The sequence below is a fragment of the Schistocerca serialis genome, chromosome 11, assembly GCF_023864345.2.
Source record: "Schistocerca serialis cubense isolate TAMUIC-IGC-003099 chromosome 11, iqSchSeri2.2, whole genome shotgun sequence".
NCBI classification, from domain to species: Eukaryota; Metazoa; Arthropoda; class Insecta; order Orthoptera; family Acrididae; genus Schistocerca; species Schistocerca serialis.
Window position 1 is genome coordinate 82,744,293 of NC_064648.1, and position 15,906 is coordinate 82,760,198.

General features: G+C 43.9%; 1 protein-coding gene across 2 annotated transcripts in view; it reads right to left on the bottom strand.

The window, feature by feature from the left end:
- LOC126427155 (ankyrin-1-like) overlaps positions 1-15,906 on the bottom strand; it is a 90,626-nt gene that overhangs the window by 18,350 nt on the left and 56,370 nt on the right. For both annotated transcript variants that reach the window (XM_050089381.1, XM_050089380.1), the window contains exons 2-3: positions 8,496-9,069; positions 4,447-4,593 (exon numbers count right to left, since the gene is read on the bottom strand). In XM_050089381.1, the coding sequence (XP_049945338.1) occupies positions 4,447-4,593; positions 8,496-9,058 (710 nt within the window). In that variant the 5' untranslated portion in view covers positions 9,059-9,069. The remainder of the gene's footprint in view (positions 1-4,446; positions 4,594-8,495; positions 9,070-15,906) is intronic.

Below are 15,906 nucleotides of genomic sequence, written 5' to 3' on the forward strand. Positions count from 1 at the left end.
AATGGTGGCCGAGCAACTGGCTCTTCACAATACACCAGTCACTACTCTTGATGAACTGTGGTATCGTGTTGAAGCTGTACGGGCAGCTGTATCTTTACACGCCATCCAAACTCTGACTCAATGTCCAGGCGTATCAAGGCCGTTATTACGGCCAGAGGTGGTTGTCCTGGCTACTGATTTCTCTGGATCTATGCACCCAAATTGAGTGAAAATGTAATCACATGTCAGTTCTAGTATAATATATTTGTCCAATGAATACCCGTTTATTATCTGCATTTCTTCTTGGTGTAACAATTTTAATGACCAGTAGTGTATCTTATAACAGAAATCGTAGGGTCAGTATTGCCTCATATATTCCTAGACATCTACAAAATCCATACTGATATTCCCCGACATCAGATTCTTTGAGTTTTTTCCATTATTCTGCAAGGATCTCATGTTAATAATTTGCAACCCAATGATTAGTGAATTTCATTAGTGCTCACACCTGTCAGCAACTGTTTTCTTTGGAACTGAAATCTCATATTATTCTTGAAATGTGAGGGTATTTCGCCTCCTTCATACATCTTGCACACTAGATGGGAGATTTGTGCCATACCAGATGGGATAGTTTTGCCATACCTCGCTCTCCCAAAACTGTCAGTCACTCTGTACATCAACAAGCTATCCCCCTCAGAGCAAGAACTGAATGGAAAACGACGGATGTTCAGGCCTCCCTATAACCACCGTGCTAGCTACGGTAACTGCTTGTAGGTGACACACTGAAAGGTATCTCGTGGGTCCATCGTTCGGTATCGTCACGTATCCGATTTGTCCGCAACACTTCACGTCTACTACCAGGTTCTTGAGGTCATCGGTCCCCAGACTTCCACACTACTTATACTAACACACACACACACACACACACACACACACTAACACACACACACACTAACACACACACACACTAACACACACACACACTAACACACACACACACTAACACACACACACACACTAACACACACACACACACTAACACACACACACACACACACTAACACACACACACACACTAACACACACACACACACACACACACACTAACACACACACACACACTAACACACACACACACTAACACACACACACACTAACACACACACACAATAACACACACACACACTAACACACACACACACTAACACACACACACACACTAACACACACACAAAAACCTTCTAGACAGTCCTCCTTAGCCATTTTGCACTTCTTGTCAATACTTTTTTAAACATTCGTATTTCCTTTTTCCTGCTTTATTTGCTGAACTTTTATAGTTTCTTCTTTTAACAGTTGAACTCAGTATCTCCTGCGTTAACCAAGGATTTCTATTTGGCCCTGTTTTTTACCTATTTGATCTTTTTCTACCTCCTCTGAAAGCTATCAATTCATCCCCCAAAACTTTATTCTTTGTTTTTCATTGTCCTAGTTTGTTATTGTGTGTGCTGTAAGTCCATTGCTTCCTCCTCTAACAGTAAGTTTCTCACTTTTCTCATTGTAACATAACCTGTTGTGTTTGCATCCCAAACATTTCCCCACTTCTTACCTTTCCAAGTCTTGCATCTCATCCTGGCATTCTATTTTTTCTGCTTTGTTTCACATTCTCTACGGAGCATACTGATATTGATATTAGCATGTGCTGCATAATTAATACTATTATCCTGGACACTAAGTATAAAATTCGACACTATTGATGATGTTTTCAGTGTGCATGTAGCACTTGTAGGTGTCTGTCATCTTATATTGAGTGTTTTTAAAATTTTTTTACTTGTAGGTATGTACTTCCTCTGCCAAATTACGCGTTATTCCCCGCATGATTTGTATGCACGAAAATTTAAGAATTTCTGTTTGTTGCCTGCTCCTGATATAATTTCAACACTAATTACATTGTGGGACCTTACTTCTTCCACGGGGTGATTAAATGGAAATACGTATGTACATATTTTTAGTAACAATCAGCCTGTTCTTCTAGAGGTAGTTCCGTGGACAAGCGACAGTGTATGTGGATCGAACAATGCCGCTGCCCAGACTCTTCGCCTGCTGTAAATCGACCAATGAATGGAAAGTTTCCCGGCTGTTGGATGGGACGGAATGCTGCAGTACAAAGGCCAGCCAGGTACCCTGATCTGACTCAACAGCGGAAGGTGCACGTGCCCGTCGACCTGGGACCGGACCACAGCGACGCACGGATGCACGCCAAGACCGTAGGATCCTACGCAGTGCCGTAGGGGACCGCACCGCCACTTTCCAGCAAATTAGGGACACTGTTGCTCCAGGGGTATCGGCGAGGACCATTCGCAACCGTCTCCATGAAGCTGGGCTACGGTCCCGCACACCGTTAGGCCGTCTTCCGCTCACGCCCCAACATCGTGCAGCCCGCCTCCAGTGGTGTCGCGACAGGCGTGAATGGAGGGACGAATGGAGACGTGTCGTCTTCAGCGATGAGAGTCGCTTCTGCCTTGGTGCCAATGATGGTCGTATGCGTGTTTGGCGCCGTGCAGGTGAGCGCTACAATCAGGACTGCATACGACCGAGGCACACAGGGCCAACACCCGGCATCATGGTGTGGGGAGCGATCTCCTACACTGGCCGTACACCACTGGTGATCGTCGAGGGGACACTGAATAGTGCACGGTACATCCAAACCGTCATCGAACCCATCGTTCTACCATTCCTAGACCGTCAAGGGTACTTGCTGTTCCATCAGGACAATGCACGTCCGCATGTATCCCGTGCCACCCAACGTGCTCTAGAAGGTGTAAGTCAACTACCCTGGCCAGCAAGATCTCCGGATCCGTCCCCCATTGAGCATGTTTGGGACTGGATGAAGCGTCGTCTCACGCGGTCTGCACGTCCAGCACGAACGCTGGTCCAACTGAGGCGCCAGGTGGAAATGGCATGGCAAGCCGTTCCACAGGACTACATCCAGCATCTCTCTACGATCGTCTCCATGGGAGAATAGCAGCCTGCATTGCTGCGAAAGGTGGATATACACTGTACTAGTGCCGACATTGTGCATGGTCTGTTGCCTGTGTCTATGTGCCTGTGGTTCTGTCAGTGTGATCATGTGATGTATCTGACCCCAGGAATGTGTCAATAAAGTTTCCCCTTCCTGGGACAATGAATTCACGGTGTTCTTATTTCAATTTCCAGGAGTGTATATAATTTTATATATATATATATATATATATATATATATATATATATATATATATATTTTTTTTTTCAGTAGGACCAACTATCTTTGCCCACGTCGGTTGCTCATTTCTAAAAATAAAAGTTCACTATGCCATGGAATTATGCAAAACTTCTCCTCGGTGAACCAAAACCACTACTCATCACACCTGGTGACCTCCATCATCCATCAGTTGCAGGAATTTGTTTACAACTGACGATCCATACAGTGCTGTACTCATCTCCACTCAGCCACATCCAGTGGATTTCCCACTTCTCCAGAGCAGGTACCTCAACCATTAGACCAGCTGAGTGCATTTGCTGGCTTAACTGGAATTTCCATTGTGGATGATGTTTATTACCCATGGTTTGCAAACACTACCACCAGAGATTCTCATGTACATCCTCTGCAGTAGGATAACATCCACCCATTCGATTTCCCTTTTGCTGCTCTTCCCACATGTCCCCTGGGATAAACTCTAGTGGAAGTGTCGATGAGACACTGAGTCAGAAGTGGCGGTGTGCTCAGGCAGCCTACTGTTCAAGGAGACTGCCTGCAATAAGCAGCAAATCTGGGTTCCTGTTCCAGTGCGGCACAGATTTCCAATAGTCACTACAGATGTAACTGACCAGAGAACCATTTAAGGAATATTCGAATTACATTTTAAGACATACGCAAAACAAGCTGTAGCTTCATTACTGTACTAAATATTAACTTTTTGTCATTATTACTTCTATTTCTGTTTACCTTATTTTCGCCATTTCTTCTTCAGTGTCTTCAATAACTTATACCTCCAAATATTCACATAGATTTTGTTGAGGGGAATTGTCTGAAAAGTCCCATTTCCACACCTATTTCGTTCAGAATCAATTTGTAAGATACACAATCATCACTAAAAACAAAATCTAGATTTAACACAATATATAAAGAGTCTTTGGGAACGGGTATGATTTGTATGCGACACTTCCTACGTAACTACAGTTGAGTGACTGAATTGAACGTAATTGTCACGGCAGATACAGAAAACAACAAATCTTCTGCATATGTGCTCAATCTTCAAAATATCATAGCCATAAAAACATAAAAAGGAGTAATGTTTAATGGCAACTGTAACCTCTAGGCAAAAACTGAAGGAATTTGTATCTTATTTTATTTACTATATCGGCTGGTTAATGCCAAAATAAGCAGTACAGTGAGGGTAAGACTTGGGCACATGTGGTAACACAACTCACCGGAAGCGAGAGACGGCTGCGTCATCAGGTGGAGGGGTGTGTCGGGCAGACGTGGGAGGCGCAGCTGCAGCAGGAGTCTGGCTGTGGCCACTGTGGGGTTGACGGTCAGAGTTGGGGGTGGGCCCGCCCCCTGTGGCGGTCGGCGAGCTGCACAGTGAAACACTGTGTGGGTGGGCGTGTTCACACAGGGGCTCACTGCAGGCGGTACAGCTGAGGGATTGTCCACCAGGGCAACAGAACACTCAGTGCCAACAACACCAGCCCGTCACTTAACGTGACTGTACCACCAATTGACTGGTCTTTTTCTGCACTACTTCTGCTATATTCCCCACTGGCGTAGCTTAAGATGAAAACAACAAATTGTTCACAATGAAGCATAAACCAAATCCCAAACATAAGGGCAGGGCCACAATATTGCTGCCCTGACAGAACAACTATCAGACAGAATTTAGAAGCAGTTAAAGTCAACTGGCTGCTACTTTTGGTTGTGAGGTAATCTGAAAACTGATATATGGATGCTGAATTATATCACTGGCGGAAGAGAGAGAGAGAGAGAGAGAGAGAGAGAGAGAGAGAGAGAGAGATAGGGAAACAAACTGATTAGTTGGGGCATCAACTTACTGTTGAAACTATATGGTCATGGATATGCAGGGGTTGTTTGATGTGGAGCCTGAGGGAATGAAGAAGATGGACAAGAATTACAAGAGCTATGCTATAAAATTTATGGAGAGTATATTCAAAATTTGCATTTCAATAAAGCAAATAGGACTAAATGTCCAACGTATTCATAATTCGATTCCTGGAAAAGACAGCAGTGGTGATGTGTTTCTTAAACAATTTTCTTGGTGAGCAGTTTGCAGTACAGACCACCATTAAAAGAAAAAAAATGGGTTAGGCCGTGTATGCAATTTTATCTGATGGACAATGGTTCCAACTTGTGAAGTAACCTGTAGTCTATTGAATATGGATTTTAAAAAAGTTGAAAAGGAAACGAAATAGACTTGTATGGAGTAAATGTATCCAAGAGACAGAGGCACCAAATGATAGCTGGATGAAAACGTCACATCAATACTGACGTTGTGGGTGATATGTCGTACACCTGCTGTATTCCAGTAGCAGGAAATCTGATAGGCATCCCTGGACGACCTCTGGTAACGCCACGGAAAACTTCAAACAAGGCAGGAGGGCAGAGATTGTTTGTTTGTTTAGTGAAAGGGAATGCACAGAAAATATTCAGGGCGATAGCTGAACAGAGACGAGAAGGAAATGTGATTGTAAGGCACAGCATTGAGTGTGACAATGTTATTGTGCTCGCTGGAGTATTCTCTTCTTGTTTGCCTCCAGTGTGCATGACTAGCCCCAGTGCTCATAGCTCCTGCTTTACTCGATATCTCAGGGAGTCATACCCTGCTCTTTGGGGCTAGTCACCCAGGGGTAGCGTCTTTTTTAGTAATCAGGAAAGTCCTCAGTCCCGGGTTCAAACCTCTCAATCGCTTAAATTTTGAATAAGAATAATCAGCATTGGTGTCTGAAGACTTGCAGCATAAGGTGTCACCCTCTTACGGCCAACAGCCTTTCCAAAGAGGGCGGAGGGGCCCACAGAGGTTCAGGGCACTCTTTCCCTTGAGGCTGGAAACTGCTCCTAAATGAGGACGAATTGGCAATGACCAACAACATGAGCATACAGAAGGTCAAGTAAACCACTGCATAAAGATACGTAATGTGCATCAACATGACATGTGTCATGTGATTCAATAAGAGCCATAACGGTCTTTCCATTGGCAAAAGACTAGTCCCACATTCAAACCTCCAGGCGAGGAGGCCCAAGGGGGAGGTGACCACGAGAAAAAGGTTGAGTAACCAAAATTGTATGATTTGGGAGCTGGAAAGTGAGGAGTTCGAATGTGGTTGAGAAGCCAGAAAATAAGAAAAGGGAAATGCTGAGGACATATGTTGCTATAGTGGGTGTCAGTGATGTGGGAATGGGAAAGGGGAAAAGATTTCTGTCCACATGAGAATAGGGTAGTAGCAACAGCAGCAGATAACAGGAGTAGGATTCAGTATCAATAGAAAGGCAGGGCAGAAAGTGAGATACTGTGACCGGATGAGTATAGATGTTCTCGTGAGAATCGACAGCAAACCAACAACATCCATAGTTCAGGTATACATGATGACGTCGCAAGTTGAAGGTGGAGAGAGAGAAAGTAAGAGGATATTGAACAGGTAATTTGGTACATATGTAATAGTCATGGAGGTATTGAAACGCAACCGTACGGGAAGGAGTAGAAGAGAGGGTTACATGAAAATATGTGCTTGATAATAGGAATAGGAGAGAAGAAAGGCTAGTTAAGTTCTACAGTAAATTTATCCTAGTAATAGCTGGTATAGTCTAGTCAAGAATCTTGAGACAATGGGTATACTTGGAAAAGGACCGAAATATGGGAGGTTTAAAGTCACACTATATTATTGTCAGGCAAACATTTTGAAATCAGATACTGGACTGTAAAGCATACCCAGGAGTACATATAGACTCATAACAATTTAGCAGTGATGAAGAGTAGGCTGAATTTTACGAGACTCGTCAGGAGCAATCGATGTACAAAGAAGCGGAATACAGTAGTGCTAAGGAAACAAGAGATGAGATTTATGTTCTCTGAGACTACAGATACTGCGATAATAAGCAGCTCAATAGGTAGTTCAGTCGAAGAGGAATGGGTATCTAACAACGACAGTAACAGAAGTTGGAAAGAAAAACGTAGGTACAAAGAAGCTAACTGCGAAGAAACCATGGAAAATATAAGAAATCCTTCAGTTGATCAATCAAAGAAAGAAGTTCAAAAATATTCAGGAAAATTCAGTAATAGAAAAATATGTCACTTAAGGATGAAATGAATAGGAAGTGCAGAGAAGCTAAGGTGAAATGGCTGCACGAAAAATGTGAAGAAATCAAAGAAGAAATGATTCTTGGGACGACTGATGCAGCATATAGGAAAGTCAAAGCAATCTTTCACGGAATTAAAAGCAAGCGTGGTAACATTGAGAGCACAATGAGAATTCCAGTGTTAAATACAGAGGCGAGATCGGATAGTTGGAAAGAGTACACTGAAGGCCTCTCTGATTGGAACAACTTGTCCGATGGCGTGACAGAAGAACAAGCAGGAGTCGGTACGGAAAATATTGGTGATTAGAATCAGAATTTAAAACCGCTTTGAAAAATTTAAAATCAAAGAAGGCATAAGGTATAGACAACATTCAATCAGAAGTTCTAAAATCATTGGGGGAGGTGGCAAAAGGTCTATTCTCACTGGTATGTAGAATGTATAAGTCTGGCAATATACAATCTGACTTTATATTTCTCTCAATCATCACGATTTGGAAGACTGCAAGAGCAGAGAAGTGTGAGAACTATCGCACAATCAGGTTAACAGCTGAAGCATCCACGTTGCTGATAAGGATAATACACAGGAGAATGGAAAAGAAAATTGAAGTTCCATGACGTTCATAGGATTTGTGGTCCTGGAGAAAGCGTTCGGCAATATCAAATGTTGCAAGATGTTTGAAATTCTGAGAAAATACGGGTAAGCCATAGGAGAAGTCGTGTAATTTGCAATATGTACAAGAGGCAAGAAGGTAAAATAAGAGTGGAAGATCAAGAACGAAGCACTCAGGTTAGGAAGGGTGTCAGACAGAGATGTAATCTTTCGCTCTACCGTTCAATCTATATACCGAAGAAGCGATGACGGAAATAATGGAAAGATTGAAGAGTGGAATTAAAATTCAGGGTGAAATGATATAAGTTTTGCTGATGACTGATTCTCTCGGTGACAGTGAAGAAGAATTACAGGGTTTGCTGAATAGAATGAACAGTCTAATAAGTACAGAATATGGAATCGGAGTAAATCAGAGAAAGGCGAAATTGATAAGAAGCAGAAGAAGTGAAAACAGCGAGAGACTTAGCATCGTGGCTGACGATCAGTAAGTAGATGACGAACAAAGCAAGGGCGACGTCAAATTCACACTAGCACTGGCAAAAAGGGAATCGTGCTTACCTGGCTTCTGCTGGTGGCTCACCGAGCATTCTGCTGACTTCAATCACCTCTTGCGGGTGCTCGAGCACAGCGTCCGCCCAGCCCCGCGTGGCCATCACCTGCAGGTGGTCCTTTATGAAGGCGACGGCAGCCCTGGTGGCGTCCGGGCACGAGTGCCTCACTGCCGTGACGGCCGTCGCCGCTGCGGTCTCGACGGCCAACTGCGAGATCAGCTGCCGCTCGCAGGCAGCCTTCAGGCCCGACAAGCCGTACTTGTCGGCCGCTGAGAGCAGCTGGGGGGCCGTGTCGGGCAGCTGGGGGGCCCGCAGGGTATACGCGTAGGCCACCAGGAGCCTCAGCACCGGGCCCTCCACGTCGTCGACGCTCACCTGGCCGCAGCTGGCCTCCAGCGTGTCGTGCGCGAACATCGCTTCGAACACGGGGCTCGCAGCTGCCAGCACCGCCCTGTGAGCCGCCACCCTCGTCTCGCCCACCACCAGCGTCACCAGGGAGCCGTCACCCCCGTCTAGCAGGGCGGCCAGGGCCTCGGTTGTGGTGTTCTGAACCTCCGTAACTGCCGACATGGTGGGTGGTCCTGAAACACAGTGCCACTGAGCAGCCCTTACACTGCACCCTCAACACTTGTACGAGGCGCATGCAGACCTGTATGAAACAACAGCTGTTAAAGGGTTGTACACCCTAAATCAATTGCAACGTCACCAGTTTCCTTCAAATGACAAGGGTCCGTACTGCTTCGTGATCACCTAAGGTTTGTAACTACCAGCGTCGTACTATGATAAACTGCTTTCACCTTCTAAAAATGTTATCGTTCTCAGTCAAAAGATGGTTTATATATGACATAGCAAAAAAAATGGCAAAGCAACAAACTTCTTTCAGCACTAAAGTTACAGGACTTATATTTAAATCCAAGCTCGTGGCACCTCTGAGAAAAATTTTCTTCCTCCTTATCTCAGGTTCCACATATCAGTCACACATCAGAAGCAATGTACATGTAATGCAGAAATCATTTTCCTCGGTGAATGTCTCAGGGTAGGCACGATTAAACTTGACCGGCCCCCTTGACCGAGCGGTTCTAGGCACTTCAATCCGGAACCGCGCGCCTGCTACGGTCGCAGGTTCGAATCCTGCCTCGGGTATGGATGTGTGTGATGTTCTTAGGTTAGTTAGGTTTTAGTAGTTCTAGGTTCTATTGGACTGATGACCTCCGACGTTAAGTCTCATAGTGCTCAGAGCCATTTGAACCGTTCTGAACCACTGTAAGAGTCTAAATTCATTAGTATGTTTAACTCTCCTTTTAACAGACTGATATCTGTGTCTTCTTTCTTAAGAAAAAGATTCAGCGCCCACCTCCATCGTAAACAATGCTGCATAATACAATCATAAATCATGTCGCCATTTTATCCGAATTTTGCAAGCTATGGTCTACCCAGGTATTTCCAGGTTGAGCAGTTTAGAAATGAAACTCGTTGCTCCATTTCCAGAACGTGTGTTGTGGAACTTTCGCACAAATATATATTTGTATCTCCTTTTGGCGTGGACGTGTTTGAATAGCATCTTTGCTCCACAGAACGTTCGGATACTTATTAGATGACATGCGTCATGGCTAAACCAAAGTAAGCTCTGTCACAGCTCCGACATCACTCTTCACTCTCCTGGTCGTATGAGGGGCAAACGACGGAGTCAGTGAAATAGTTCCACACCCTACAGTGTAAACTGGTTTCCGAAATTCAGACAAGTGGGGTTCACGAGAACGGCGTCCACTTTTTTCGAAACGTGCCGACTTATCTCCATTCCACCAGCGTAAGACGTCTGCCGGACCGTTACGGTGCCAGCAGGGCGCCTAAGAATTCGTCCCAAGGCTTCTGTCGCGCCCGCTCGACGTGGATCGAGACGCCGAGGCAGTGCTGTACGGAGTGTAGCGCCGGAGGTCACCTCAGGGTCGCAGGCCAACACGTGCACTGCAGGCTTCTGGAAGCCACCCGACCAACCCGAGTCTTCCTTCCCCATCCCTCATTAGTTAATTGTACATTTGCTTCCGTTTTACATCGCTTTGTGGTTTTCTCGCCTCCCCATTCCAAGTATGCACTCAATGTTATAGGCTCAAAACTTTGGACACTGGCGTTGTAATCGCATAATGAACGACTTTTTACTGTTGTTTACAGGTATTATTGCCGTATTTTCCTACATCCAAGTGGTGCTGCATGTAAATAAACGAAGCGGTAAAAGCTGTAAAGCCGTTTACATTTCCATACAGTCTTCGAGCATCGATATGTTCCTCGTCTAAGAATCAGACGTCATTGTCTTATAAATGTTTAACGTATCCTGAGATCAGTGGTGTAGTATTCTACTTTATTGTGACACTCACAATGCGACTGTAGTTTACACTGAGCTTTCGCAGATTCTTTCACTCAAACGGTTTTCTAGGTAATCACAGATTTGCCAAGATACTGAGCGGGATCGTGTCTGAATTATTAGTAGACAGAGAGCCATGGTCCCGATCACCTTCAGCATATTTTGGAGACACTATCTTCGTGCGTGTCTGCGCCATGTAACCGGCAGAGAAACGTGTGTGAAATGCAAGTAGTGGACTGGATATGCAGGGCGCGGCGGTGAGACACTCTGGGCTCTCATTCGGGAGGACAGTGGTTCGACCACACACTGTGCAGTGGTCTGCAGACGAAGGGCGAATGAGTGGACGTGGCTGCTTGTCATTTGTGTCTTCTGGACCGGTTTTCTGTTTGCTGTCCACCTACACAGGTTTTTCTTCATAGAGTGTCTCTCAATAGGAGTGCCGTGATGGTGCCCTAGAAGAGGCATGATCTTTAAGGTAGCCCTACCGGTCTTCATTACCGAATGTTCCACAAATTGCAACAGGTATTTAGCTGTCTGTGTCTCATTTCCCAGGAAAACCATGAGGAAGTGGTCTCACTTCGTCCATCATTAAAGTTGTTTACAAGCTTTCCAATGAGTACGACGTGCATTAAACTACTTTTCAATATTTATATAATTTCCAATGGTGGTGATGTTTTCTTCTGCAGTGCAATTTCCGTGTGTGGGTCACACAAGTCAGAAACGATTTCACGGTGCCATCAATTTGGAATCATTACAGTCGTCTCATCAGTATGAATTGCAAACTTCTTTATTCTTTTTCCATCCAAATTCGAAATTAATCAGCAAAAGCACTCTACGCCCTCTCTAAGGTTTTTTATTAATGAGTAAACATTTGGCTGAGCTTTTGATATTAATAGATCACTTTCTTCCACCCCTCAGAGGCGTTTTCGATGTGATGGGGCCTTCCACTGTAATTCCACATGTCTGATGGCATCTGGTCTTTATCAACCAACTGGTCCAGAAATAGTCAAATAATCGACGAAACTAGTTTTTCAGACAGTATTTTCTGAATAGACAGCCAACCATGATCCAATATTTCTAAGACAATATATCGTACTCTGAATAGATTGTTAGATAACAATGTCTTTCTTCGTTTCGTTAAGAGGGGACTTCTTTCCACGTCGTTGATTAAAATGAAAATTGCAACTCGTAATCTCTGGTTCAGGAAATAAGTTCCAGCTGATTGGAATGGACATTAGCAATTTCCAGAGTCATTATGAGAGAAGCAGGGTTCCATCCGAGCACATTTTTATTTGTTAAGTAATAGTAAATATTTGGACTATGTAGTATGTCTCAAATAGTGAGGTGCATTCTGACTCCTACCATGTACACAATTGTCTTTCATGATTCAAACCAACTGTTAGTGGTTAAATTGTGCTCTGTGCGAAATTTTGCCAGGCAGCTTCCCCTTTCATTCCCTTACTTCACTTCTTTTCTCCTCCAACTTTTTTTCCGCTTCGTATTCTGCCTATCGATTTCGAGTGCCCCATCACAAGTTTTCATCTCGCTTAACGATCTGACCAATTTCTTCTCTCTCAAAAAGCATTTCCTTAATCTCTTCGTCATTTTCGGAACCAGTTCGCGTGCAAGCCAGTACTTCTGCAACTGGTTTGGCTGTGTGTATGTCCTGGCTGTGGTAACGACTTCTCTGTCCAGCTCAGATATCAATAAGATGTTAGTGTTTTCGGCCGAGAACGATATTAAACAAATTTCCAGTGACGTCAGGGAGAAATCTAGGGAGGAGTTATTCTCAAACACACGCATTTCTTGCTACCAGATGCTGAGACGAAGACAGGCATTGTGAAGAATCTAGCCACACCAAGATCGAGGACCCTGATTAAAATACATAAGCATAATCATCGTCCAACGGGGGCATTCGATCTGTAACGCTACACTTTTTTCTCGGCCAATTTCTGTTGGGAAAATGCGGAATTTGTGAGACATCGTGGAATATTCCACTTCAGCCCCTACAGTTTCATGAAATTCCAACAGCTGACACCACCGTATGTAGCCTCCAAAGTGGCGTCCGTAAAGGAGGTGCGACCCAAGCAGAGAGCTGTCACTGAGTTTCTTTCGGATGAAAACCAGAGCGTCGAAGATGTTCATACCCGCTTGCAGAATGTCTGAGGAGATTTGGCAGTGAACAGAAGCACCGCGAGTCGTAGTGCGAGGTGTCTGTCAGCGTCAGAAGAGCTTACTGGTGATCCACGCCTGGCCTAGCAGCGCCATCGTCGCAGCAAGGTTGTGCACATCTGGCCGACCTCCACGTGTCGGTCAGCTGCAAGACGGCTGTGACTGCTGCGATGTGGGGACGTGCTCTCATTCAGGGTGACCGGTGGATCACTCAGAGCTGAACAACCCGCATCTCGCACCTTCCGACTTCCGTCTATTTGGTCCAATGAAGGATGTACTCCACGGCAAGCAGTACACAGATGATGGGCAGGTCACTGATGCAGCAAGACGTGAGTGGCTAATCAACTGTTTATTCACTCGGTCAGCTTTATCAGTTTAATGAAACAACCAGATGAAACTGGTCATGTCAGCTATATGAACACTTTTTCAACCACTCTCTGGGTTTGCAATGTAGCTAATTATTACGAATTGTCATCTTACATCGAAAGCGTAGCTTACCACGGAGCTGGGAGGAGAGCACAATTTTGGTTCTCACGCTGGCACAGCTGATTTCGAGTGAATAACTTCAGTACTTTCGGAGATATAAATTTTTACCTAAAGGACGACTGTGATGGATTCATCTATAGTATCAATTGAAACTACAACCAGAAGTACAGGTCCATAAAATCTAATTGTCTGGAATTTTCTTTCTTTTCATTACCACAGATTTCTGACTAAATAGAAAGTACTTTGGAAAATTATTATTTCATTGTGTTATGGTTATGTAAGTGTTTTGCTGGGTCTGAGGACATACGTTGAAATTATATGGAAATTAAGTAAATCTATGTGTGAGAACGTTTCTTGTACAATAGTGGAATTTGTGACGTATGCCCGACTTACTTTGGTTTTGTAAAAGGCAGCCAGAAGGGTCGTTGAGTATTAAATCTGTAAGTAATTTATGTTGCGGAATGGAATCTAATTTTGTCTTCATTAAATTTTATTTAGTTTTGGAATTACGTGATTTCCAGTCTAAATTACCTGCAGTAATCTGATTGTCATTAAAAATACCTTAAGTATACAAGTGCTCGAAATGATCTGATTGGCTGTTTAATATATTAGCCAATAGGAATGAAGCATATCCCGTGCGTATCAGTATGGCTTTGTGCCTCCGATCTAGGAGCTGATGAAGTCGTTCGGGAGCCATCTTCTGGTAAACGCCTATGTTAAATCGCGCTGATCAAATTTATTCCAAAATAACGAAATTTGCGCGTTTTATTGCTTCTCTTACCGTTGACAAAGAGCGACTACAGTACTGAATATTCTGTGAGAGCTTGAGATTTGTGAGTGATTTATTTTAGGAGATATTCGAATATGAACATTTTATTTCGTACACAAACACTGCGCGGCGTGTTTCGTGCTGATTACGAGACATTATATGCATTATAGTAATGTTTCTATACTGAGTCTGGGTGAGTGATTTCACTGACTTTTGTTTTCAAGTCTTTTTGGAATGCCGCAATTGTTAAATCAGCCCAGAATTTTGCCATTCTGCATGCTTTTCGAGGAGCTAAGGACTGCACTGAGTGCAGGTGATTTCTGGAGGAGACAATATTCCATAAAAACACATTTAGAAACTGAACCAACGTCAAATCCTGACTCTGCGAATACATCTTAACTCCATTCGTATGGCTCTCGCACAGATCACGAAGACAAGTTTAGACTGATCACTGCACACACAGAGGCACTTTAATGATTCTTCACACACCCCTGAACGTGAATGGACCATGAGTAACTCTTAGTAAGTGATACGATGGATGTACCCACTGCCATGCACTTCACAGTCGTTACAAGGGAGTAGATAAGTGAGACTCAGTTTGGGAGGAGGAAGAATCACACTATCTTTTAAGGGACTGTAACTGATTGGTTCCTCCAGTAAATGTAAGGGCCTTGCTGCTCTCACACGTAGACAACTCGGGTAATACATAACGAGTCCGTAATTATGAGCAATACATCATCCATCTGCGGTAACTATAGACTTTGCATTACTGTACTGAAACTTCCTGCAGAGCTGAAAGGAACATTTAGAACTTAACGGTCGTTACTGGAAGAAACCCATAGTGTGTGGCTTTTTCAGTCCTTATTACGACCATGTGCTCCCTCTGAACGTCATCACGTCATCAGCGCACACAAATGTAACTGTGAGGCTACATAAATGGTCGGCTGTCAATCGGTTTTTTTTTTTTCGCTGTATGCAGACATCGTAAAGTGATCAATGGGCAGACTTACTCACAACAGAGTCAGTGCCCATACTGACACATACGATGAGTTTCTTTATGCACTTAGTCGGGGAACTGCGATTGTGCAACACTATTGCATTGTAAGTAACATATGAGACACTTCACCCGGCTAAAAACCAGGACGCCCTTCCTGCTGAAAAAGACACACGCGAGATTCTCCTGTCCTCCGGCAAAGTGGCTCTGCTTCTCCACTCTAACCACCAACCTCCGAAAACCATGCAGTCCTTAAAGGACTGCTTAAAACCTGTTCGTGGCTCAAAGTCAGATCCCTTATCAGTGAAGAGCCGTCGAATGACTAATCAGTTGAGTGGAAAAAGCTAGTCAAGAGGTATCGATTATATTTATCAAATCACCCACCAAATGTCTGAAGTATGGCAAGCTGCAATCATTCTGGAGTGTTATACATGTGAGAAACAGATTTCCTCTGGAAAAAATTAACAGCAGCTACTGCACCTTACAAACACATTTTCTTTTGCGAACTTCCAGCATGCTGCAGTACCTTAGGGCAACAACTACTATTCATCAGTACATAAAAAAACAGCCCAAGTTGCAAATTTTTACTTCTTATTGAATCGATGACCAGTTTCGAGCCGAGACCCATTTTGAAAACG